Source organism: Bos javanicus, chromosome 4 (genome assembly GCF_032452875.1).
Source record: "Bos javanicus breed banteng chromosome 4, ARS-OSU_banteng_1.0, whole genome shotgun sequence".
Classification (NCBI taxonomy): domain Eukaryota; kingdom Metazoa; phylum Chordata; class Mammalia; order Artiodactyla; family Bovidae; genus Bos; species Bos javanicus.
In genome coordinates this window covers 43815134-43842539 of record NC_083871.1, presented here as the reverse complement: position 1 = coordinate 43842539, position 27406 = coordinate 43815134, and the positions used below count along the sequence as shown (strand labels likewise).

The window sequence follows — 27406 nt, the reverse complement described above, 5'->3', positions numbered from 1 at the left end:
ACTCCAGTATTCTGGCCTGGAGTATTCTATGGACTGTATAGTCCATGGGGTCGCAAAGAGTTGGGACATGACTGAGTGACTTTCACTTTCACTTTCTGCATGATAATGATGGTCACTCAAGCTGTCCAAGGGAGAGATGTGGACAGGAATAAACACAGCAGAGACTGGAGTCCAGAACCTTGAAAACTTGATGAGGACAGTTAGTGAAGCAATACCTTGTGATTCATCACTTCAAAACATCACCTAAATCAAGTGGGATCATAGTGGACAATGACCATTTAATTTATCTATCAAGGGACATTTGAAGCTCTGAATAGAGTGCTGTGAGGAGAACTTGACTTCTAAATCCAGGCAGATGAAGGCCTATTAGCTCCCCAGAGTAGAGGACTTAAGATCTGAGCCAACTCGGCAGACCTGCTGCACCTGAACAGATGGGAAAAGACAAAGGGACACGTATCACGAGAAGCAGAGTCACTGAAGGTGGCTTGTTTGTTTTGCGTCTTTTTAGTTTTTAAACCTCTTACTTGAGGTCCTAAAAAAATGATGTTAAGAAAGGCAGTAACTGAATACATGTTGTTAGAGGGAATATTGCTATCATGTTTTGTGCGCATACTGGACATGTTATGTAAGCTGCAAGTTATAAAAGCTGTGTGCAAAGAGCAGACTTTAATATTTTAATCAGAAAAAAATGAGGCTTACAATTGAATGTCCCTGATGCATATTTAATGGAGAACATAATCAAGGGATATTGGAGCTATAAAGGACCTGGCCAGTTGTCTAGTTCAGCCTCCTAATTTGCGCAGATGAGGAATATGCAGAGATGACTTGAAAGTCCTGAGCTTACACAGTCATGAGGAGTGTAACTGGGATTACCACTGGCCACTCCATTCTGTCCAGGCCCATCCACTTAATCGTTAACTGTGCTGAAGGAGCCTTCGCTGTAAAACAGACACCTCATGTTTCTGTGCTGCTGCTGAGCAGACTTCAGGGAGGCACCTGGGAGAGGAAGAGTCAGACTGAGCCAGGGTTGCTCAGGAGATCCTGAAAGGCTATGGGTTTGGAACCTCCCTCTCTGAGAAAGAATGTCTAGGCTTCAGGCACCTGCCTGTTCACCCTTTGCTTCCACCTGCCCACCCAGGTGGCAACTGAACTTGGAGACGGTCTGGCTAAAGGGGGCGAAGGGATGGGTGCACTGCCAGTGAGTTACGGGGAAGAGTTCTCTCAAATCAGTGCCTTCCTCCTGGTGACCATCGTCATTTCATCATTCAAATGCCCTGCGCCTTTTTCTTGCCTTACTGTCTTTTGAATGGCTTGCCTGTCCTTGCTTGTTTTCTTATTCCATATCCCCGTTTTCACGGATTGGGAAGTTAGACCCTCTACTTCTACAGTATTAGTGTTTGTCCTTGAAACTTTAATATGCACACTTATCAATACAAATATAATCAATATCTTAATTCCTTTACTATAAAAATAAGGAGACTTGACCACTTTTAACTCAGATCCCCTCTCCTTCCTTCCACGCTATTGGTGAGTGTTTTAATGTCTTTTTAACCCCTAAGAATTAGACACTGTTATTATTTTACATAGTTAGTTGTTTATATTTACTAACAGATTTATCAGTTTTCTTACTCCAGGTCCTTTCTCAGTCCTGTCTTTTCTTCTGTAGGATACCCTCCCCTTAGGTGCAGGTCCTGTTGGTGGTAAACTCTCTCAGTTTGGGTATTTCACCTGTCTTCTCGAAAGGAGACATAATTCTGTGCTGACAGTTATTTTCTCTCAGCAGAGATTTCCCCACCCTTTGCTGTCTTCCTGTATAGCTGTAGGCAAGTTGACTATTGATCTGATTGTCATTACTTGTGACCAAGATGTCTTTCTTCTCTGGGTGCTTTTGTGATCATCTCTGTTTTTCTTGTTTTGTGGTTTTACTCTAGCAGGTCTAGGTGGGGATATTTTTTCTTTTCATTTATCTATGTGCTTCTTGTCTATAGTAACATCTCATGAATTTAAAAAGAAAACAAACAAACTGCTATTTCTTTATATTTTCTCTATCATTTCTTTTGAGTCTCCTTCCGTTGAACCTCATTCTCTCTTTCATTTCTCCTTACTTTCTTATTTTCTATTTCCATGCCTCTATGAAATTGTGGGTAATTTCTTTGAATCTATCTTTCAGTTTACTGCCTTTTTTTTTTTAACAGTATATCTAGTCTACTGTTTAATACAGTCATAATTTTTAGTTTTAATATTTTTCCTTTCTAAAATTTTCGTATGAATCATTTCAAGTCTTTCTGGTTCTCTGTTTCTTGACCCTTTTCTGATTATATCTTCCTCTTTAAATATTTTATACATACTAATTTTGTTTCCAGTGTTTCTAACATCTAGGGTTCTTGGAGATGTAAATCTGCTGTGTATTGTTTCTCCTGACTCCCACCCATGTTGTTTTATTTCCTTCTATATTTGATGGGATCATTTTTGATGGAACTTACTTTGTTTCTCCAGAGAATTTGTGCTTCTGCTTAGGCATTAGGTAGTATTACTAACCTGACACCACTTTCACCACTCTATTATAATTTATTTTTATTTTTTAAAATAATTTTTACTTAATTATTTTATTTTTACAGACCCTAAGGGGGGAGGGAGAGAGAATAAGGAAAGAGAAGAGACCATTCTATCAGGAACACTGGGCATACTTAGATGGATTCTTCTGGTACCCTAAGAGTTCAGTTCACGCTGTGTGCATTTATCCATTTAAGTAGTAGTGCCCTTAAAGATGCTCAGGGAAGAAGGGTAGAATAGAAAAGTAGCAAATGAAATCTGAAGCTCTTAAATGCTGTGTTGGTTTTTCCTCTTTCTGAGGAATAGAAATACTGTGAGCTGTAAAACAGTGACGCGAGTGGGTCTGTAGGAATGGCCCCACGTGATCCTGCCGCTTCTTTCAGCAGCTTTTCATGCAGTTTGCTGGGTTCGGGTGGTCATGATGAAAACTGCCTGTACACTGTGCCTGCAGCAGATGGAGGGGTGTGAAAGAAGCACGAATGGCAGGGCACCTGTGTGAGACGCAGGGCTTTGGGTGTAGTTGTACTGGCCCGAGGAGCCGCAGTTTGTTCTAGAGGAGAGGAGAGTCACTGCCCAACGACATGAGGTGTAGGAAGGGGTGTCCATGTGATTAGTAAGAAAATAAGTCATTAGGACGGTACTAAACTCCGCCCAGAGGGAGTGCTATTTCCATCTTTAGTGCTCCGCTCCTCCAGGAAGCCTTCTAGGATAGCACCCCTTCCCCACAGACCCCTGAAGACTGAATGGACCAGGTTCCCCAGTGGTTTCTGCTCAGCCTGTCTCCGGATCCTGGTTTTGCCCAGAGGTGAAGGGAGGCCAGGGAGGTACAATAGCTTCAGGAGGAGGGGGTCCTGGCAGCCTGAGAAGTGACTGCTGCCTGGCCTGGGACCTGGGTGTGAGTTCACAGGTGGAGGGGACTAGACTCCACCAGCTCCAGGGTTAAGAGCAGAGAGCAGAGCACCCACGTAATTCCACCTGGAATTATGATGGAGACAATCCACATTCTGCCTGGGTTTGCTTTGCTGGGAGGTGAGTTATTTTTCTGTCCTGAAGTCCCACAAAGGGTATACTCCTCTTGAGAGTCCTTAAATCATTGTGAGGGTCCGAGGTTCACTTCCTCACTCTGTATGATCCAAGTTGGTCTGTGGTTCTTTGTGTGATAGAAGCATTGACCTTCAGGAGAAACCAAGCTTGTTTGTTTGGTCTTGTTTTTTGGTTTGTTTTTGGTTTTTTATTTTTCATTTACTGTCTACAGACCTGGTTTTAGCTCACTGCTCCTATTTTGCCCCTTGAACCCGAATTTTCATTTGAGCTCAGCAATACTTTGTTTTTCCCAGTTTTATTGTGATATAATTGTCATATAATATTGTATAAGTTTAAGATGCAGAATATAATTTGATATATGTATATACTGTGAAATGATTGCCATGCTAAGTTTAAATAATATCCATCACCTTACATAGTTACAGAGGTTTTTTTTTCCTTGTGATGAAAACCCTTAAGATTTACTCTCTTAGCAGTATACAAATACTGTATTATATATCTTTCACATATACAATACAGTATTGTTAACTGTAGTCATGTTTTACACCACATCCCCAGAACTTATTTATAACTCAAAGTCTGTGTTTGTACCTTTTGACCACCTTCACCCATTTCTCCCACCCTCAGCCCCTCCCTCTGGCAACTAATAGTCTCTATGTTTCTATGTTGTGTTTCTGTGTTCTTTTTAGATTCCATATATCATTGAGATCAAAGAGTATTTGTCTTTTTCTGCCTGACTGATTTTACTTAGCATAATGCCTTCAAGGTCCATCCTTATTGTCACAAACTGACAGAATTTCCTACTTGTTTTCTTTTAGCCACGCCATGCAGCAGCCAGGATCTTGGTTCCCTAACCAAGGATAGAACCTATGTCCCCTGCCGTGCAAGTGCATAGTGTTCATCACTAGACTACCAGGCAAGTCCCACTTCTTTTTAATGGCTGAATAATACTCAACTGCATATATATACCATGTCTGCTTTATCCGTTCATCCACTGATGAACACTTAAAATGTTTCCATCTCTTGGCTATTGTAAATAATTCAACTGCACTTTAAAGAGTATGTTTATTATTATTAATCCAGAATTTAGTATTCTCAGGGGAGGATTTTCATAATTGCAATCTATAACCTTACCAGAAGAGCAACCCCCACATGTGTATTGATCTATTCATTTTTAATACCCCACCTAATTCCAAAATTATCTTAGGTGGCCTACAGATAGTGGTATGGTGGAATCATCTTGTACTGGCTTATGAGAAATTTATTGTTAAACTTTTAAGAATCTTGCAAGCCGTCTGTTAAACACAGCCATCATTAAAAATTAAATTATATAAACTTACAATTAAATAATTAAAAATGTAATAAATACTCAAATTCATCACTTTCTTATTATGTTCCACTGTTACTTATACTGTTGAGGTTATTTATGTCCATCGTATCTGCATGGTGAAAATGCTACAGAAAGGTGTCCTACTGCACATCTCCTCCTAAATCCACATTGGACAGCTTCATGTTAGTATCTTGAAATGGGCCATGGTGGGAGTAGTTACACCAGGGAAATGGACACACATTACAAATCAACTCTTATTTATTTCTTTATTGATTGTCTAAATTTCATATAGTGATGAAGAGAATAACAGTGCAAAGTAAATACTAAAAGTGTGTCATATCCACAGCAGTTACATTCTGAATAGCACAAAAAGTTGAGGAAATACTCTCCCAGCGTTTGGAAGCAGTTAACAAATTCAGCAAAAAAGTTGCTTATATGGGGAAGAGTGAGTGGATTTCTGATGCATGACATAGATCTTTGTTGTTTCACTTTTGTCTTCCTTGTTAAAATGGAAATATTAGCCAACATTCATGTCTAAACTATTCTTATTTATTGATTGCAACCACAGATTGGCTGTGGGTAAAGGATTTGACAAAAATGAACAAAAGCATTCTATGAGAATCAATTGGCTGCTTGGAATTTACAATAAATATTGTGTATTTTACTATTATTTGTTTACTGTGTATTATACATATTTTATAGCACGTTTGTAATATACATGTACATTGTTTTCAAAGAACCAGGTGTGGCGCATTCACCAGCACACCTCTGCTTACAGGGACATATATAGATACACTAAGGTAAGACTTGAAGTAGATGAGAAAGATAAAAGGAACAGCAAGGAGAGGGCCTCACTAGAGCTGGAGATGATGCTAACAGAACATTTCATATTATGGAGGGCAGACATGGGACATGGTGGGCTGCATGTTTGCCTCTAAGCTTCCCAGCACATCTTATTAATATATAAAGGGAAATTTGATTGTGTACCAATTTTTCAGTGTTTGGGTCAGAAATTGTGGCAGTTCTCCTAGGCTAAGTCTGGAAGGAATTTTACTCTGAGGCTGTGTATAGAGGAACAATGTGTTTTTCTAAATATCAATAATATCCTTAAAGCAAACCCTCACTTAGAGTCAAAGGAATACTTTTGGGAGAGCCCCTCTCTGAAGGCTGGACACTTCTTGCCAAACTGCATTTCTGTAAGATACACTATTGAAGTATTTGTGGATGAAATCATAAGAACTCTGGGACTTGTTTTAAAATTCTCCACAAAACAAAGGAATAAACATCTGTTGAAGTGAATAATTGAAGCAAAAAGAGCGAAATACTGATAAATATTGAAGCTGGATGATGGGCAATTGGGGATTCACTGAACTCTTGTCTGTACTTTGAAACAAGACTGAATCTTATTAATGTAGTCTAACAGCTCCTCCTCCCTTCTCCCCTGCATACCTTATCTCCGCTTCTCCCTCCTTGCTATTCCTGTGGTAGAACAACTGGGTCTTTTGTCCTTCCCACATTGTGGATTTGGCTGTTGCTACTTCATGGTGACAAAAAAATATTACCTAACAGAAATCCATTAAACTTAGAAATTATCCTACAGGAATGAGACAGGTCAGGGATGTTTTAATGAAAACAGAAGGGAAGAAAAATGAGCCATCTGACCCAAAGAAAGGAATTGCAGTAACAGGGGCACAACCCACAGGGAAGGTGAGGAAAGTGGGGGCTGAAAAGCAGAGGATCCGCAAAGAGAAGCACTGGAGATAACTTTTGCCTGCTGCTGATTTCTGAGTTCTTTGTCTTCGAGCACCTCCCCTTCCTCACCCTGCCACTTCAACCCTCAGGCAGAGTGGTGGGGCAGGGGCATTTTCCTCATTCTGGTTGCACTGTTGAGCTAAAACTTAAGGGATTTGAAAAATTTTTTTTTTTCTTGAACCACATGCTTTTTAAGAAAAAAAAGACAAATACATTTAAAATCAAATCAATTTTGAAGGGGCAGCATCTTTATCATCTCCCATCCTTGGGATTCATTTCACATTCAAATAAATAGAAAACTACTTGCAAAAAGGCAAATTACACCTAGATTTACCCACAGGTGGCATTTCATGCCATGACTTAATGGCACTTCATCAACATGAGCTTTTCTGGGCTCACTGATTAGATCTTGCAATATGGAAAGTACCTTACCGTAATTTTTCAGTAGTTCACAGGTTATGCTATTTGGAACCATGTGAAGTAGCTAATGTTTTGGTGGTTTTCAAAAACACTGTATAACCAAGAAATTCAAGCACCACATACCAGTGACTTAGGGACCATTTAGACATCTGATGAGATATGTATGACTGTGATTAAAGGTTAGTTGTAACAATATTATGATATTTTAGAATCTTTGAAATGTATGAGCGCTTATTTAACTAATGGTGATGAGCATCAGCCCCAGGCCCATCCTGTGGCTCTGCTGCAGCCAGAAGCTCTGGTTCCCTGCCCAGGCTCACTTGCTGCAAGCCCTGCCCCTCAGCTCTTCTGCTGCTGAGGCAATGCCTCTGCTGTCCAGGCCTCACAGAGGAGCCTTCCCTGTGTTCTCCAGGAATAACTGGTAGTAGTCTGCACCCGGGAGATGCCTGACAACTGAGAAAATTGATCTTCCTAGAGAATTGCCTGGAGGGTTTGTCTGACCTATCAGTGGGTCTTACCTAGTTTCTAAAAAAATGAAATGCAATAGGATGAAATAGAATGGGAAACCATCAGAGCATGTGATAAAGATAAGCACTATCTTATGAAAGCTTTGTTTCTATTATTTATGTGGGTATATGTGTGTACTGAGACATAATGTGAAATGTATTTTTAAATGTGATTCAAGTCAAAAGGTCTTGAAGAGTGCTGCTCTCAGAATGTGTAATTTACCATTGGAGCAAGCCATGCTAGTAAGAAGCTGTTGCTTAGACACATCACAGTGGCTCTGAAAGAGTGCTGAAACATTTCCCTAACAAGTTTAAAACAATACACACCTTTCCTCTCATACCTTTACCTTTCTGAGATATATGTGAGCTTAGTGAATTCCTCTGTTCAGGTAACAAGAGTTAGCATCTATTCAGTATTCCTTCCATCCACAAACATTTACTGAGAGTGTGCCAGGCACTGAGAATATAATGATGGGGGAAAAAATGGACAGGAATCCCTATTTTAGTGAAACTTGTATTCAAAAGTAGAGGACGAGGCAGACTATAAGCAAGGCAAATCAGTGAAATAGAAAATGTTAAATGGTTATAAATGCCAGGGCAAAAAAGTGAATCCTCCTTTGGGAGGATTTGGGGGATATATTCTCAATTTTTCTGTATAACACATCACTACAAACTTAGCCAGTTAAAGCAGCATATGTTTATTATCTTTCAGTTTCTATGGTTTGAAGAGTCCGGACACGGCTTCACTGGGTCCTCTGCCCAGTGTCTTACGGGACTGCAATCAACATGCCACCTAGGCTGAAGTCTCATTTGAAGAATTAACTGGAGACTCATCTTCTTGCAAGCTCATTCAGGTTGTTGGCAGAACTTAATTCCTTCCAGTTGTATAACCGAAGGCCTCAGCTTTTTGATGGCTCTCCACTGGAGCCCACTTTCAGATCCTAGAGGCCTCCCGCTTCCACTGGCCCTCTCACTGTATGGCAGCTGACTTCTTCATGTCAGCAAGGAAGAGCTGTCTCTCTAGTTTCCTAAGATGGTGTCTTTTATCATGTAGTCTAAATGTGGGGTGACACCCCATTACCTTTGCTCTGTTTTATTAGAAGCAAATAACAGGTTCTGCTCTCACCCAAGGGGAGAGGGATTCTAGGTGTGGCTCATTGGAGGTCACCTTAGGGAATATCCAGACCCAGTGGGGTTGCAGTTTTAGACAGGGTGGCCAGAGAAGGCATTCCTGAGAGCTACCATTTGGGGAAGGACCTGGGGAGGAGAGGAAGAAAGTCATGTGACTATTCTTGGGAAGAGCATCTTCCCAAGAGGAAAAAAACAAATACAAATTTTCGAGGAACATGCCTGCCATTTTGAGACAAAATATCCTGTGTGCTGATGAGAAAGATCAAAGTGAGGGACAAATGGATGCTGCAGGGGAAAAAGAATTGCTGGAGAATCACTTATGAGTAAGCAAGGGGAATCTAGTGCAGAAAGAAAGGAAATAGTCATCCATGAGAGTGGGGTTAGAAATGGATCCTTCCAGGGAATGGGGAGTGTCAGTCTGTTCACTTGATAGCAATCAAGGCCCACCTGATCTTAGTGCTTATGAATTTAAGGAGAGACCATTCACCATGGTGGGGTGTCTTTCACTGACCACAGTCAGTATGTGTGGAGATAGGCAATATATATGCAGAAAACTGGATTGAACAGGGCTGTGGTTTAGGTAAGTGAGCAGAGAGGGGCAAGGTGCAAGGGAGGAGTATGGTGAGTGACCATGGAGTTTAAGCTAGGTCAGATCCAGCTGGCAGGAAGTCAGTAAGGATATAGTTGAATTGAACAACACTGTTATCAACTGGATCTAGTTCACGTTTATACAGTTCTCTACCTCAGAACAGCAGAATATTCATTCTCTTCATGCTCATATGGATGATTAAAACACATTCTGGGTCATAAATATACCTTAACAAATTCAATAGAGTAGAAATCCTACAAAGTCTCTTCTCAGTCACATGGAATTAAACTAGAAATCAGTAACAGAAATAAAGCTGAAAAATCTCAAAATCGTTGGAGATTAAACATCACACTTTTAAATAACATATGGGTCAAAATGAAATCATGCGAAAATTTTTTAAAGAATATTTTCAAGTAAATAAAAATATAACATCAAAATTATGGAATGCAATAAAAGCAAGGCATAGAAGAAAATTTGTAACAATGAATTCATATATTAGAAATGAATTATTGAGTCAGTTGACATGAGTTTTAAGACTAAACATTTTATAGAGGAGGATGGAGAGGTGCTGAAAGTGACATGAGATGTAAGAAAGACACTTAACCCTCAAAGAACAAGAGAAGTGGGAAAGAAAACTACCACTGAGAGCCTGCAGGGGAAGCAGAGTCCCAAGGGGAAGGTAGGTTCCAGTGACCACAAAGATTCAGAAAAGTTCAGAGAAGAAATGAAGGCTGTGGACATTTTGCTGATGATTTTCAAAGGGCTCTGTGGAAGAGCTTCAGGGAAGGGGATCAGAAAAAGGAGTGTCAGAAAGGGGTGGGATAAGGGTTTGAGGGTTAAAGGATACCCAACCAAAGCAGAGTTAAGGGGCATGATGAGTTGGGGCAAGTTGTCCTGATGCTGCAAGAAGGAAGTTGTAGGGGTCTCCTGGGGACACACGGAAATTCTGTTGTCACACAACATTGAGGCTGGTAGTAGAGCAGCATCACTCTGGGTGCTCACGTCTTCTTGTGACTCCGGCCGATGGAAACCTGCAGAGGGCGCTCTTCCTGAGCAGGGGAAACAGTCCATCCCCGAGTCCCCCAGAAAGAGCGTGGGGAACCTCAGTCAAAAGAGGTTTTAGTAGGGAAACTGAGGGAAGTAAGGAAGACAGGCAGCTAGACTTGCTAGTTAGAAGACTGTGATACATTTACTTACCATGTGTTAAAATTTGTGACCATGCTGACTGAGATTTTAATTATTTGTGAGATTGCAATTGTGACTGCTAATTTTAGTGTTTAATCTTTTTGTAAAACAGTTGTTCATATCTCTGTTTTTACTGTTACAGTTGTTGCTTATTCTCATTTCATGTTTTGAATTCAAATTCTGAGGATATCCAGTCATCTCCACCAGCTAATCCACCCATTCCTTTCTTTCTGTCTCCCTCCCTCCCTCCCTCCCTGTGTCTTTCCATCCCTGCTCCCATCAGCGCATGCAGTCTTTCATTTATTTGTTCATTTAGCAAGTGTTTATAACATCCAAAACTAATTTAATACTATATGTCAAGTATACCTCAAAAAAAGAAGCTTCTTTCAAGAAACAAAAAACTCAGGTATTTATGGAGCATTTGAAGATCCCCTGGAGAAGGGAATGGCAGTCCACTCCAGTATTCTTGCCTGGAGAATCCCATGGACAGAGGAGCCTGGCGGGCTACAGTCCATGGGGTCGCAAAGAGTTGGACATGATTGAGCGACTAACACTTTCTTTCACTTTAGTATGTTTCAGAAACTGTTCTAGGAGACTAAAGTGATGACAGCAGATAAAGCTTATATTCTTATGCAAATAAGCAAAAAAGGTGCCTGAGAAGTGCTATGGAGACAAATAAAACAGAGTAAGGAGGAGGAGTACTGAGAGAGAGAGAAGGAGAGATCAGGAAAGAGGTCTCTGAATGTGACATTTGTGCTAAGGCCCCGAGGGAAGTGAGGGAGGAAGGCATGCAGAAAACAACAGGAAGAGCATCGTGAGCAAAGGAAAAAGAAACTATTTCAGGAAGAACAAGGGACCCAGTGTAGCTGGAGTGAAGCGACAGGGAGAGTGAAGTGAAGTCAGGTAGGTGTGCATGTGGAGATTGGGTGGTGGGTGCTGAGTGTGAGCCGAAGAGTGAGAGTCTGACTTGTTTTATTTGCAGTCGTAGAATTTTATTCAGGTTCATAAGTGATTAATTTTCTTTCTAAAAGTCTAAATACAAATCCTATTCATATATAATTTTTTGAATTTACATACAGTAAAATTCACCTTTTTTAGGATCCACAGGAACACCGTGCCTGCAGAGAACAAAATCCATGGATGCTGAGGTTCCTTATATTTACATATAATCTACGCAAATCCTCTTATGTACTTTAACCATCTCTGATTTCCTGTAATACCTAATACAGTGTAAATACTGTGTAAATAGTTGCTGGGATGCTGCAAATTTAAGTTTTGTTGTTTTAGAACTTTGTCAAAAAAATTTTCCCCTGAATCTGAGATCTGAGGTTGGTTGAATTTGTGGATGTGGAACCTGAGGATATGGACTACATAGTTCTGTGAGTTTTGACAAACACGTGTAGTCACGTGACTGTCACCATCTAGATGTAGACCAGTTTCCCCACTCAGAGTGCACTGGGACCCCTTTGTGGTCAGCATGGCCCTCACCTGCAGTCCTTGGCACCACTGTTGTCTTTTCTGGCCTTTTAGCTTTGTCTTCAGAGTTATGTCTGTAGGGCGTCATGTAAATGAAACTATATATCATGTAGCCTGTGCTATAGATGTGTATTCGTTTGGCTGCACTGGGTCCTGGTTGCAGCAGGCGGGATCTTCGGTCTCCGTTGGAGCATGCAGAATGCCCCCTGCAGTGGACGTACAGAGCGCTAACCACTGGACCGCTAGGGAATGCCCTAGTCTCCTTTTTGCTGAGCAGCAGTCCAGTGTGTGCGTGTGCCTCCGTGTGTTTATCCAGTCACAAGTTTAGGCACTTTCAGGTTGTTTCCAATTTTATATGAATAAGAAATAAAGCTACTATTCAGATTCACATACTAGCTTTTGTATGAACACAGATTTTCATTTCACTTGGATAGTTGCCTCAGAGTGGGATTTCAGAGTCAGATGGCAAGCACATTTTAACTGTATAAGAAACTATCATACTGTTCTCCAAAGTGGTTGTCTCGTTTTGCACTCCCACTACCAATGCATGTCACTTTTAAAATTTGAGTCATTTTAGTTGGTATGTAGTGATGTCTCCTTGTGGTTGTAAGTAGCATTTCCCTAGTGACTAATAACGCTGGGCATTATTTTTATGTAATTATTTGCCTTCTATATATCTTCTTTGATGAAATGTCTTTACAAATATTTCATGCCTTTGATGAATTGCTATTGAATTTTCAGAATTTAAAAAAATGTATTTAGGATATAATTTCTTTATCAAATTTTTGTTTTTCAGATATTTTCTACCAGTCTTTGACTCTCTTTTTTCCCATTTTTTTTAAAAAATAGGGTCTTTTGAATAGCAGATGTTTCCAATTTTTACTTATGTCCAGTTATCAGATTTAAGGTTTTACATTTAGGTCTGTGATCTATTTTGAGTTAAATTCTGTGCAGTGTGAGGCCTGCATCAAGGAACATATATATATTTCTTGAAAAGACTATTCTGTCTTCTTTGAATTGCCATTTAGGTTATGTATGGTTGTGTTTATGAGCTCTTATCTGTTCCATTGATCTGCGTATATTTGCCAGGACCTCACAGTCTTGATTACTGTAGCTCCATGGTTCTCCATGGCTCTCATGGTTCTCTTGAGAACTCTCAAGGGTTCTGCTTGTTTCTCTCTTGCACACTCATGTCGTGTGTGCCCTGGTGCGGGGCCTGGTGTTTGTTGTCAGAGCAGTGTTTCTTCCCCTTTGGTCACCTGCTCACTAAGGAGGTGTCATGGTGAGAGCATGCTTAAGATCTTCTCCTGGCAGATTTCAAGTGGACAATGCACTATTAGCAGCAATCCTTGCTTCCTTTGTGAGGGTGGTTCATCCTGGTGCTGAACGGTCTGATGTGTTGGACAAGAAGGTGAAAGCCTCAGGCTAGCCTGTTCTGGGAGGGCCCTTCTGGGCCAGATTGCCAAAGATTAATGACCTTGCTGATGACTTTCTCTGGCCTTATGCTGATCCTGTGGTGCATGGCAGCCCTGACTGGGCAGTGCCCTTGGCCAGGATGGACCTCAGAGCATTCGCTACATCTGTTCCAATCTGAAAATTTCCCCATGTATGACATTCATTTAGTTATTCATTCTTTCATTTAAATGTGACATTTATGGTGCTGTGTTCAAGGATTATAATAAGGAAGGAGATAGAAATGGTTCCTGTCCTCACAGAGTTTACACTTTGGACAAGAGGCATTAAGTAGCTTAATAAATACTCAGTTAAGTTTGTAACATGAACTATAGTCAGTTCTCCATACTGTTTACATAACGTGAATTAGTTTACATTTTGTCTGTGCTGCTTTTATGCTAGAATGGCAGAGCTGAGTGATTGCAGCTGTCACAGAATGGCCTACATAGTTCATAATATTTATTATGTGACACTTGATAGGAAAAGTTTGCTGACCCCTGCTTGGATACCTTAGATGTGTTCAGAAGATAAGGTCACTCAGGGCTGCCCTCTGAGCTAAGGGTGAGGAGGGAAGCAGCACTGGTGTAAACCACGTGTGCTCACAGACTCTCACAGACACGAAGCCTTGCGGGGGCATCTTCTTGTTCAGTACATTGGTCCACTTAATACCAGGCTGGGCCACCTTCACATTGGAGGCTGCATGGTGACTGTAGTTAATGATACAGAATTGTTTACTTAAAACTTGTTGGAAGTAGATCTAAGTATTCTTACCACAAAAATCCATTAAAAAAACCCAAAAGAAAGCTGGGGAAATTCCCCTGTCACTTTATTCCAAGACAGTTTCTAGGAGAGAGGAAGACATTGCTTTCTACTCTTGGAAAAAAATACAAAAAGTACTCTGAGTCAGAAATGTCTGTCTACCAAAATCCATCCTCCTAGTTCCATAGTGTGGCGTGGTAGCTGCCTGATAGCTGTCCAGTCAGGAACTACATTTCCCACAGTCCTTTGTGTCGAGTGTACCCATGTGACTAGTTCTGACCAATGGATTGGGAATGGGAGTCTCCTGTCATTTGCAGGCTGGGATTTTTAATGAAATGCTCACTTGCAAGCCCTCTGTCCCCTTCAGCTATCTGGATATAGAGGGCTCTGAGGTTCTGGAGCAGGACTTCTGAAACTTCTGAGTGTTTGAGTCACCTGTATCTGGAGATCTTAAAGCACAGGGCAGGTGCAGTAGGTCCAGGGCAGGGTCTGAGATCTTGCATTTTTAACAAGTTTCCAGGAGATGGCAGTGCTGTTAGTGCTTAGACCTTTATTCTGTAGTGGAGCCATAAAATGAAAGGAACCTGTCTCTGAATCACTTAAGTAGGAAAAATCTCCTTTACTCAGCAACTCCTGATCTGTTACCTGAGTGAGAAATAAGCCTTTGCAGAAAGGTATGGGCGTGTCTGCATGCTCAGTCATATCCAACTCTTTGCAACCCCTATGGACTCTAGCCTGCCAGGCTCCTCTGTCCATGGAATTTTCCAAGCAATACTGGAAAATACTGGTTGCCATTTAGGGGATCTTCCTGACCCAGGGATCGACCCCGCATCTCCTGTGCCTCGTGCATTGCAGGCAGATTATTTACTGCTGAGTCACAAGGGAAACCCATTTTAAAACCTGCCAAAGCCTTATCCATTAGCTCATTGACAATAGTGGTTAAGGGGAAAAAAAAATCTGGGTTTTATATTTGTTGACTTGGATTAAAAACAGAGAGTGAAAATGTTTGGGATGGGTTGTGAATGATCTGCCTCATCTGGTGGGGAGGTTAGTGGAGAGCAGACCATGAGGGTCTTTGACCCTGAGAAGTCTCAGTGCAGGGAATTGAGGTAGAGTCTCTTAAGCAAGGGACCAGCGGGTGAGTGCCAGGGCCCTGGTGCAGGTTGCAGGGCAGAGGTTGGCTGGAGGAGCCCAGCCAAAAGTGTGGTCACTCAAAGGCTGCTTGACCCCAGTGACAGAAGCCTGGGCAGGGAGGCAGATGGGATACTGATGTGTGTGGTATCGGAGTGTGTGTGCTATTGGGAAGAGTTGCAGTTGGAGCAGAGAGGCAGAGGGAGTCCAGACCTGCTCCAAGGTCAAAAGCCACAGGAGCCTTTTGCCTCCTTGCAGTGAACATTCACAGTGGGGAGGCCAAGTTCATCTGAGGTACCTTGACCAGCTGGATCCAGCATGCTAGAATTCAGCCAAGGATGCTAGTGGGAAATCTCTCCCCAGGTTCTGAGGAAGAAAGGCTGGAACAAGAAGGCCTGCCCTGTCACTGTTGGTATGGTCCTGACCTTACCTTCCTGAAATAAAGCCAGAGCTGGGTCTTCTCAAGGCCTGCTGGCTTTGGGACAGAGCTGGGCCTGAGCAGGAACAGGAGGAAGTCAAGGGAAAATAATACTGGTTTTGGATAAAGCACCTGGGTGGTGGCAGAAGCTAGCCTTCGTCCCATCTGGTATTCAGATAACATCAAGCCCTTCTGTCAGAATTGTGTAGAAATAGCAGCAAACCTGAGAAGAATTGCAAACTGTCCACTTTGACTAGTCAGGGTCACTTACCATGTTACAAACCATTTTTATTCAAGGGAAACTATAGTGGATTTAGACATGAGACCAGTTTTTTTTTTTTTTTTTTAATTATCTGATGTTTAAATACTCACCAAGCGCCTATTGTGTGTTAGGTACCATGAAGATTAATTGTAGAAATCCAAGGTGAATTTTCATACCTTGATGATGGAGAAGAGAGCAGATTATAAGAATGTGAATCTGTGTACTGATTAGATACCTGTCCAGGAAAGCTCTTGGAAGAGTTGAAACACAACTGGGGGCTGGGAGAGGCTGAGTTCCGGGTCAGCAGCCTGTGAGGGCTGCAGCCTCCAGCAGAGGATGGAGTGGAAGGAAGAGAGGCAGGAAGCATAAAGGTGGGCCCCACCCCAGCTCCGGGTTCTGTAGGGGGACCCACGTCATGTCAGGTCGTCCTTCCAGTGAAACCCGTCAGTGCCTGCTGCTGCCTGGTGTGGAGGCCCACACCCTGGCCGGGGCCTATTAGGCCTGTGAAATCTACCCCACGGCCCCCCAGCCTTCTACAGGCCAGTTTTTGATATCCTCTGCCCTCAGGTGACGGGCTGCCATCAGGTCCCAGATTTGGAGCTTGGCCCCCAGGCCCTTTTCTTCTCAGGTGGCCGGACTGCTCCAGTTTGCCCATGACTCGAGGTGGGGAGGGTGTTGCTTGGATGCCCACTCAACAGTTTCGAAACCAAGACCATCCTGTCAAACTGGGGGAAGTTGTCACCTTGCTCCCCGAGGCCTGGACCCCCCCACGCTGTTCCTGTTGTGACTCTGCACACATTGAACCAGTCCCCGGCTGTTTTCTTAGGAGAAGCCCTGGGTATACCCCTCCTGGCCTCATGAGGCCTCCTGCTTGCCCACTCTGACTCCTTCACTTCTCCTTTGAAGCTCTTATTACAACTGCAAGTAACATAACTAGTTGTGGAATTAGCTTCCTGATATGTAAAGCCTGCACATCTCTGACAGGTGGGTCGTGCCTGTCTGGTTTAAAGTTGTAGTCTCAGCCCTCTGCACAGTACCTGCCACATGACTGACACTGATAAACATCTGCTGAATGAGAATTCCGGAGCACCACTGCAAACCATTACATGTCTCTCAGCTGGTAAGAGCAACAACTTAAAAATGTGTATGTGTCATTGTATATGTACTCTGTGCTCGAGTCAGAGTCCCTGGCTATTTCTTGGCACCCTTAACAGGTACTCAGGTCTCCTTATTTCTTACCTGGAGGATTTCAGTGCCTGCCAGCGCATCTCCTGTCTCCACTGCACCTGGACAGGGCTGCCAGGGCCTCCTCCCAGAGCTGAGTGCTGAGTTCACCTTTTCTCAGAAAGCTCTAATGACGCCCGACTGCTCGTAATAGCATTTGTGATCTGCTTGCCCCTACGTCTGTTATTCTTCTGCCTGTCTGTCTCTGTCAGTCTCAGTCAAAATAAACAATACATTGTTTCTCTAACATACCTCCAACTTTAACTCTGACTTCCCTCATGCTGTTCTATGCCTTATCCCTCCCTTACCTTTTGAAATCCTATCCATCCTCCAAAGCCCACTAATACACCCCTTGTCCAGGGTCACTTCTAACTGCCTCCACCCATTTCTGCATTCTGTAGAAACAGACATTCCCACTGTGTTAACTGTCTTGATCTTCTAACCAGATTATAGGCAGCTTGAGAACAGGGGCTGCGTTCTACGCATCTGTAATGCTTTATAGTTAGTAGGTACTCAACACTATTCAAAAATGTTTGTTAAGCTGAGTTAAGTAGGTTTAATTCATGCTCCTTTTGTTTCACGTAGCCCGTAAAATAATTTTATAAAAATTCTAGATCCGATTTCATTTTTAAGTTGACATCTATGTTTTTTTCACAAATTTAAATATTGCCAAGGATATATTTTTGTATATATGCTTTAAATGTATCTTATTTAAACCTTGTAGTTGCAGATTTGACTCATTTAACTTATGGAAAATACCTGCTATATAATCTAACTGGCTAAGCTAGTCCTTGTGGTCAAGTCAGACAAACAGCCAAACCACACATTCAATCAGAAAAAAAGTCTGACTTTATTTTAAAATTTAGATAAACGTGGGTGCTGATTCTTAGATAGGAACCCTCCGGGGCTCTTGAATTGAAGGAAGGCATTGCCCATGTAAGTGATGCTCTCTGCTTTGCTCTCCTGACTCCCCAAGGCTGCCTTCTCCAGTTGTCACTTTAATGCCCTAGAGGTTTTACACTTTAGGGGGATGAACAGAGTCAAATTTAGGTTGTGTGATAAGTCCGTCTTCCATAATGTGAAGGGTCCTTGTGTAGGGCAGGTGGGAATGGGCAGTGGGCAAACCACAGGCCTTGAAATGCATAAAATTGGAAGATGAAGTTCTGGATGTGGATTCCAGGTAAGATAGGTCTCTGCCTGTGTGCACCCTGGAAAGTCTCTGTGTGACCCCCAGGGACTGTGTGTTCTTGGCGTGAAGGCATTTGACCCAGGAGGAAGGCACAGTGGAGATCACATCTTCTTTCACACAGATACACCTTGTGAGGGTTTTAGAAAATTTACCTTCCACTTAATGAAGAAAGGTCACTTTGTTGCTTCACAAGATTTCCAGGTGAACTCATTTTCCAAGACACCATTACATCAGAAGAAAAGATCCAACGAAACTCTCAGAATCTTTTAAAACAGATGTGGCCCTCATCTGCGGTTGCCAGCAACCCTCCCCCCGGGCGGTGGACAGACTTCAGCTTTCCTGGATCGCTGTGCTGCCGGGGTGATATGCCACCAGTGTGGCCCAGCAAGAGGTCAGTGTAATTCGAGATTGTTGCTCCATCATTTATTCCCAAATGTTTACACACTGCAGCTGCTATTACCACCAGTAAGCATAACCATCATCTCTACACATTTAATTGGTGCCCTAAATAAACTTGACATGATGCAGAATCATGCACTATCATTGGACATAGTGCCCTTACTGTGTTAAGACTTGGAAAGCACTCTGGAGATTTTGTAGGCATCCCGTCTGGTGCTATGATTATCTGAAAAAGAAATCTTGTTAGTCCAACTTCTTCAGCAGTTAGGTCACTTGATTTTGCAGTGAGTTTGGCCTGAAAAATAATATCAGTTGGGCAGGGTCAGATTCATTCTGGGGGAGCCCCAAGCTTACACAGTTTGGGAGAGACTCAATAAGAAAGAAAATGTAAAATTCCACATGAGCTTGAGGGCTCATGCACGCTTCAGTTCCTCCAGCTTCACAGCAAACCCACCTGTACTGTAGGAATAGTGGTCAGGTGTCTGGCAGAGTGCCTTGCACTTGGAGTACACACTTGAAGCTATGCCAGGCACGTGTAGCCCCCAGCAGCCACACACTTCACCAGGTCTGGGGTGTGTATGATCCACTGCTTGGAAGGGGAATCAGATCCTGATGAAAGCAAGGGGTTCTCTGCTGAAAGCCTTGCTGTTGTTCCAAGACAGAGGCTGCAGATTGGTAGGCTGTGGGCCAGACTCGGTCTGCAGGTGGTTAGTTGTGGTAGAAGATAAGAATCTTCTTGTTCAGTGTTTCTTAAAAATGTGAATTAAACTTGTCAAACTTTAAAAACCATAAATTTCATATAAAAAGCTGATTTCTTTTTTGTTTTCTTGTCTCCACCCCAGCCCCCTAACCCTTCTCATGAGGAACTGAAAGACAGTTCCACAGTGACAGATGACAGCTTTAGAGGAGGGATGTGCTTATTGGTCCACCCAGTCCCCACCTTGGCATCTTCATGTTTATTTTCTGCCTGACCTTGGAAACTTGATTCATGGTAAGGCCTTGTCCTTTGAGGCTCCTCACTTGCTCAGCCCTGGTGCTGCTCTGTCCCCGCCCTGATACCTTTGGTCTCTGATCTGTGATCTTTTTGATGTCCTAATGACTTTTTTCCTTTTAAGATGTAATTGGCTGTGCATGATTAATATTGACACCTCATTTTTTAAACTAAATTCATTGTTTTCTAGATCTTGCTTTTTTCAACTTGCACTTGGCCTTTCTCTGGTTAGTCCACAAAGCACGACATACATTTATGGTAATTGTCTCAATTTTTGTGCTTGATTTCACACTTTGTATTAGCGTCTTCGCTTTTCTGAGTGATATACAGTAGGTTTAAATCTTTAAAAAGAAAAACCCTACTGGAGTAAAAATGGTCAGTTGGAAATTTTAGGCCTCCTGTTGACATCAGTGGGAAGTCTTGACTAGGGTTGAGAACTATTTCTTTGGATTGTAATCTTGATGGCACGGTTGTCATCATCCTATTCCTGTTACTTCCTAGAACTCTCTCCTCTGTAGTGCAAGTATTGTTTTATGTTGCAAACAGTTTATCTGGCCATTCATTTCGTACCTTTACACTGTTTTTCACTAGATCTTGGCTTCTGCATAAGCTTGGATTTTGCATGAAAAAAATCCAGAATTAAAAGAAAAAAATGCGATGGAATTTACTGGTGATTGATACCTACCTTTTTGGGAAAAAAAAAAGTTCGGTATCAATCAGCATAGCAAGCAACAGAAACATAGCACCAATTCATGAGCGATGCGGTCCCTTGACAGGCAAATACCAACTAGTGTCTGTGAGAAAACTCTGCTTACTAGGGTGGAAAAAGTCTGCAGTTATTCTCCCTTGCAGTTTTACTGCATTTAGAGTCAACTTTCAAAGAAGTCCTATTTGGGCATTAAACTTATATTTTGAAAAATCTAAGACAACTGCAGTTTTTAAAAATTAACTCAACTTCTGGTAATTATTTCCTTCAAATTAACACTGCCAACAAAAGAGTTTTGTGCATGGTTAGAACTGGCTAAGTTTAAATTTAGTGGAGTAAATGAATTTTAAAAGTAAGCTGGTACAAGACTTGAATTTGGTTTTTATTTCTAAGAGACATTTTTCTTAAAATGTTGAGCTGCCTTTGATAACATATTTTTAAGTTTCTTTACCTTTTAAGTGATCTGATCTGTACCTGCCTTAGTTGCTAAGTTGTGCCCTACTCTTTGCAATCCCGTGGACTGTAGCATGCCAGGCTTCCCTGTCCTTCAGTATCTCCTGGAGTTTGCTCAGTCTTATGTCCATTGAGTCAGTGATGCTGTCCAGCTATCTCCTCTTCTTCTGTCATCCCCTTGTCCTCCTGCCCTCAATCTTTCCAAGCATTAGGGTCTTTTCCAGTGAGTCGGCTCTTTGCATCAGGTGGCCAAAATATTGGAGTTTCAGTCACTTTTGTTAAGGGAATGTTATTCTGCAGTGACTTATGATCCTGTCTGACCAAGGGTTTTAAAACTGTTTGATAATTTTTTTTTTAACAAAACTTCCAAAATCAAATTCTAATGAAGTTCTTTTGACCCCTAGCTAATTTGGGGATGCTTCAAAGGGCCCCTGGAAAACTTCAGAGAAAGATATTAAACTAATTAGGTTCATTTGGTATGTTAAATTTCATGGGAAGTATTGTCAAATGAGTAATAAATCTTCTTAGGTTATGTTATAAGGGGAAATGTTATTAACATAGATATTCCGGAAGTTGCATGGAATTCTTAAAATCTGATACTCCTGGTAAAATTGTCAGTCATAATTCTGGTTATTAAAGTGTTATTTGTTATAGCAGTAGCCAAATTTCTTTGTCAGTTGCATTGTAGTCAGATTTTAAAAGTGCCATATGTCTTTTGTCACTGTTGACATTTATGGTTTTATTCTGATGCTTTTACAAAAATGCTTCCTCTTCAAAAAGATTTATGGGAAGAACATTAGGACAAGTATAGGTTTCTGACTTTCAGACAATAATGCTGAACTGGGTAAGAAATGAAGGAATTCTGAAAGGAAACCTAATGGGTTCATAAAACTATTAACAAAAGGAGTGAATGAACTGATGACTCTGGCTGTAATTTTTATGGTTTCTATCTGAAAAGTAACTGGTTTTAATCTGTGTTTTCCAGATACAAGGAAACCCTCCTCCTCAAGCTGATTATGACTTGCGTTTGGTAAATTATGCTTTTGTAAACTGAATTGAAACATTTATCTCACCTATCTGATCTCTCCAGAGACTAGAAATGCTTAGGTTCACTAGTAGCTTTGTCTGATATATTAGGAAGGACACCTCCTAACAGATACAGGAGTCTCAAGGAAAGGAATTCACCGAAGTCTGTGAGACAGTCTGTGATAAGCCCTTGGGTATGACTTTCCTATTTCTGAGAGGCCTTTTACAGGTTCAGTCAGAGACTCCTTATAAAAGAAGTTCCCTCAAAGCTATTTTTAAAAAAGCCTATGCAATCAACTATATTTATATAAATCATCAGGCCAAGTTTATTGAAATCAGACTTACTTTGGAAACAAATTAGACTTAATTTGGCTGAATTTGGTAAGTAATTTTAGAAAAAGATTCTTTCAGTGAGTACTAAATTCTAGTTGTGTTGAGGTCTGCATTTACTAAGACTCACTTCTCAGATGATTCCTTGCTGTTATATTAAGTTTAATTGAATAATTAATAGGACACCCTAAGTTTGTTTCTGAAGCTTATCTTAATAATCTTTAGAGGAAGATCAGGTATCCCACAGCCTGCAAGCAGTATTGTGTGTACTGGAAATGACGTCTTTTAAAGGACCATCTCCCACTTAGGTGGAAAGATCCTTATCAGGTACTCTACACTAGCTCATGCACTGCAAAATTGAAAGAAATTGACTCTTTGATTAATATTTCCCCTTAGAAAGGGCTCCTACACTGGCCTGGTCTACAGAGAGGACTGCTGATCTCAAATTCACCTTAAAACGACACTCAAACAGAGGAGAAACTGCACTCAGACCAGGATGAGAAAAAGACAACATCCGAAGTAGACAGCTGACTGAAGGTGCTGGACCTGACCCATAAGATCATTTATTGTGTTTTCTTGACTTCTTGGACCTTTTTGTACACTCGAATCAGATGTTTTTCTATCATGGTCATGATCCTGGGCTAGTTTTAAAATTCAATCCAGTTATTGGGTTTGTGACCAATTACCTGTGTCTAGTATTTCTGGGTTACCTTGGATTTCTCCTCTCCTTTTGGTTGGCTCTTAGGAAATTTATTCGAAAAGAAAGAAAGTGTAGTTCTGTTCTGGACACTATTGTTAGGTGCTATCCCTTCACATGGACTGCTCTGACCCTGGCCATAAATAGACATTTCCAAGTTCAGTCAGAGCAACAGACAAAAAAATTTTAGCCAAAGAATACAGCTTCCCACAATTTTGAGACTATGTGGTTAACACTAGGCTATATCCATTTAAGTTTAAAGACTCCCTTATGTTGGGTACAATTAAACCATACTGTGGATAGCCAGAGCTTCCCAGGTGGCAAAAGTGGTAAACAGTCCACCTGGAGGAGGAAATCGCAACCCACTCCAGGATTCTTGATGGGATAACGCTGGCAGGCTACATACAGGCCATGGGGCCACAAAAAGGATACAGCTGAGCACACACACGCACAAGGATAGCCAGCCTAGGAACAGCAGGAAGTTGGGCTGGGCACCTTACGGACAGTGCCAGGATTGGGGAACAGACTAAGACAGCCTGGGGATGTACTGGGCTGCTCCTTACCAATACTGGTAGTTACATTATTTGTATATCGCCTGTTTTACAAAATTGTTTCTTGCATTATCAAATGTGTGACTGAACCTCTGATAAAATGATGATTGGAAGCACTTGACCACATTTATAGTTCTCCTCTAAATATATATATAAAATACATATATATGAGATAAATGATTTTAATAGTATAACTCTAGATATGGGAAGAAGTAATAAGAGGGAATTTTTTTTCTGGGACCATGATAGACGAGTAAGACTGGTATTGTCCAGAGACTTTTGACTACTGTTAATAAGGCCTAGTCCAGTAATAGCACACTGAGTGGCCTAACAATGAAATCCTCCCCTGACCTAGGGATCCCTAGCACCATGGGCCAAAATAGTCACAAAATGCCTCGAAGTCCACACATTTATGACCACTAGGGAACCCTGCCAACTAAAAATGGGCACGTGTCATCTGCCTCTACACAGATAAGGTCACTTGCCACTGTAGTCACTGACCTTCAATGCCTCCTGAATGGAGGTTAGGGTGGAGATCAGGAATGGGACACTCTGTGCTCTGGCAGAACAGGCCTTTGGATAGTCAGATGTTCTCTGGAGATATTACGAGCTCAGTGCTTGCATCTCCTCATACCTAGAAAAGCACTAAAATCATTAAAGGGGACATCTACTCCTCATGACTAGCAGCAGGCCTCCACCAGAATGTGTGCGTGACTGCACATCCCACCCCTTCACTATAGTCATACCTAATACTGACCGCTCCCCACCTCTCTGAGGCAGTTTCTCAGTTTCTCTGAAATGCTGTCTTCTGGGCTATAGTCCTCATTTTGCCCCGAATAAGACTTAACTCACAGCTCTCATGCTGTGAATTTTGTTTTTTTTTTTTTTTCAGTTGACAACACACAGCCTATATAGTTGGAAAAAGAAAATATTTTTGGATATATATTTTATTTGACAGTGTTTTAGAATATCATACAGTAAACAAGATTTCTGTAAAAGTTAATTTATCCATAGTGGTGCGTTTCATAAAAATAGTTGCTCACTTACAGTCTTTCTGTGACTATTAATACATGTAATTATATTTATAGAGATACAGCTGTACAGGGTAAATTCACAGCTAACACTACACAGAAATATTATTTGGAATGGGGTTTAGATGATGTGCTGTCTTCACAGGTTATGGATTACAGCCGCATAAAGCAATTACTGCACAAGTAGTAGCTGTGAACTGTGCAAATTAGAGTTTATGCAAGCGTAATCTCAAATTTTTTTTTATCCTTTTGTAACATGGAAAATAAAGGTCAGAGGATACAGTACCCGGACGTGCAGCTACACTACAGAAGCATTGTCCAAAACCAGATTCAATAACTTAATGGCAAAATAGACTGGATTTCTAGTCCAGGGGAGAAAGACTAATTGAGATTAAACCAAAAGTACTGTAAACTGCTACATGTGTTTGTGCTTTAGTTTATGATGACTAAGTTTCATTTTTTGGAAATTGCTTTTACAGGCTGCAAGACTCTTCACTTGAGGCTTTCAACTACATTGTCCTCTTGTCAAACAACTAAACTATACCTCTGCCTGATGGGAATTAAACAGCTGGTGCTCAGGATACTGCACTTACAAAGAGAGGGAAAGAGGCAACCCAAGGAAGCTGTTTACATGTGCCCTCTTGTGATGGACCTGATCTCCCTGTTTGACTTTCTGAGTAGGGGAGGTAAGGCTTATTTGCATTTGAGCTCCTGTGAGGGGCAGAGTATGGGAAGCCTCATTATTTCAGGTCCCATTAAAGAGAAACTGCCCTCTGAAACATTTGTCTTTTAGTATGTGTAGCTACAAATAAGAATGCATGGATAATTAACTGAAGGTAAAGATTAAAAATTAAAATAGAGAAGAAAGGCAAGCCTTGAAATTTTACTAGGTTATCAACCATGGGCAAGGAAACTAAACATCTAGACAAAAAAGCAAACCAAATAGAAATAAAAGGAGAAATAATAAGAAAGGTAAGCAGAAAGGAATGCTAAAAAGATCTGTGTTCTTTAATGAAAATAAATGGACTATAATAATGATTTTTTAATATAAGAGATTCATTGTAATCTGAGAAAATATAGGAGGAATACTTTGCTCTGTCAAGGTGAAAATGTAATGGAAAGAGGATTCTTAAAAAGACAACAAAATGATAGAAATATAACAATGCTGTCAAAGAAACTCCTATCTCTGAGCCTGAGACGAGAGGAAAGCCTTCTCATAAAGGAACTGCAGCAATGCCAATCTCAATTTAACAAATTGTGGTCCTTCAATTATAAAATTTGTATTGTAGATGAAAACTGATTAAGATCTATGAGCTAAACTGCAAAATTCTGACTTATGGCAAACTGCTCCCTAGAATACAATTTTTAAAACCTTTTTTTCTACCACTGAAAATGTACAGAAACGTGATTACAGAAATGGCAGTACAAATGGCAGCACACCAGTGAATTCACTAGGTTTCTAATTCACCCTGCAAGTGTGCAGGGAACACTGCTTCTAAGACTGGTGATGGGTGCCACAAGCGAGCCGTGGAAACAGGTCATGGGCGAACAGTTCCGAATGTTTCAAAGAAACCTTTTAACCCCTGTCTAGATATGTCGAGAACAATTTATTTACAACTCTTCAGATCAATTAAAAGATATAATCTTGTCTCAGTTTCAGCTTGCTCCGTGCAGTTTGATTTTTAAGGCGATATTCCAGTTTGTGATTGCTCTTAACTTGTCCAGTTTCTTGAAACAAAGTTTGGATGACATCCAAATCCTTCATGCAGTGGGGGAATTTTTTTTTCTTTTCTTTTTTTAACTAAAGCTACACTGCATTCTCTGTGATGTTCTTCATGTTATTTTGGTTCTTCCGTAGCTGCCAAAGCCCCCACTGTGTAACAGGGGCTTTAGGATCAGTTAGGTCTGCACTGTGGACACCGTCCGGACTATGCTTATTGGACACGTGGGGCTTCATGTTGGTGCTCCCAAGCCTTGGTGCCTCGTGGATTTATGCGTGTGACAGTGGAAATAAATTAAAACGCCGAGAGACGGAACCTAAGAACGGCCTGCAGGTATTGAGGCGGGGCGGCGGGCTCATCTCCCCGGGGCTGAGGCGCCGGGTTTGAGGACGCCCGGCAGCTTGTCGGAGCCCGGCACCTTCCACGGCCCGGGCGCCACGGCGGCCTTGCGCGCAGGGGCGCCCCCGGGGGGCCGCGAGCCCTGCCTGGACCCCGCCCGCGCCCCGGCCCGGCCCTCGACCTCCCGTGCGCCCCCGCCGCGGCCCGGGCCCACGAACGCAGGTGCCGCGCCGGGGCCTCCGTGCCCGCCGAGCTCGGAGCCCACCGGGGCCTGCAGCCCCTCCTTGTTGCCAGCCCGCGCCGCTTCGGCCAGTGCGGGCCCAGGCGCTCTGGTCTCCGAGGAGGGCCTGCCGGCCTCAGGCTGCCCCTGGCCACCAGGCGCCTCCTCGAGCCCTGGTTGCACGGCCCTTTGCGGGCTGGCTGAGCGCTCGCTCTGCTCCCCAAGGCGCTGCTTCTTCTGGCTGCCGGCTGAAAGCTCCTTTGGTTTCCTAACGTCGTGTTCCCTTTTGATATCCCAAGTTGGGTCTGGGTTTGTCTGGTGGGAAGGGTCGGAGGGTGGGGCTGGATGTGATGGAGAGAATGGAGAGAGGACGTCCTCCAGGGAGACGCCTACTTCCGGCAGACCTGGGGAGGCGGCAGCGGGAGCACTCCAGGAGCCGGGTTCGTCTGTGGGGCAGGAAGCGCAGGCATTAGGGCCCGGCCGCACAGGCTTTCCACCTCTCGCCACCTCCCTCCACATTG

At 42.1% G+C, this 27406-nt stretch overlaps 2 protein-coding genes across 39 annotated transcripts in view; one reads left to right on the top strand and one right to left on the bottom strand.

The window, feature by feature from the left end:
• The window catches only part of PHTF2 (putative homeodomain transcription factor 2), a 228681-nt gene that overhangs the window by 162606 nt on the left and 38669 nt on the right, over positions 1-27406 (top strand). For 18 of the 25 annotated variants that reach the window (XR_009735859.1, XR_009735858.1, XR_009735857.1 and 15 more), the window contains 4 exons: positions 8318-19811; positions 21956-22000; positions 22723-22863; positions 25085-26659. The gene's annotated coding sequence lies outside the window, so the exon portion shown is untranslated. Of the gene's footprint in view, positions 1-8317; positions 20070-21955; positions 22001-22722; positions 22864-25084; positions 26660-27406 lie in introns of all 25 variants that reach the window. The other 7 variants (XR_009735849.1, XR_009735844.1, XR_009735845.1 and 4 more) reach the window with 7 other exon arrangements.
• The window catches only part of MAGI2 (membrane associated guanylate kinase, WW and PDZ domain containing 2), a 1471158-nt gene continuing 1468236 nt past the window's right edge, over positions 24485-27406 (bottom strand). For 11 of the 14 annotated variants that reach the window (XM_061413833.1, XM_061413837.1, XM_061413836.1 and 8 more), the window contains one exon: positions 24485-27331. In XM_061413833.1, coding sequence (XP_061269817.1) covers positions 26682-27331 — 650 coding nt within the window. In that variant the 3' untranslated portion in view covers positions 24485-26681. The remainder of the gene's footprint in view (positions 27332-27406) is intronic. The other 3 variants (XM_061413843.1, XM_061413845.1, XM_061413847.1) reach the window with 1 other exon arrangement.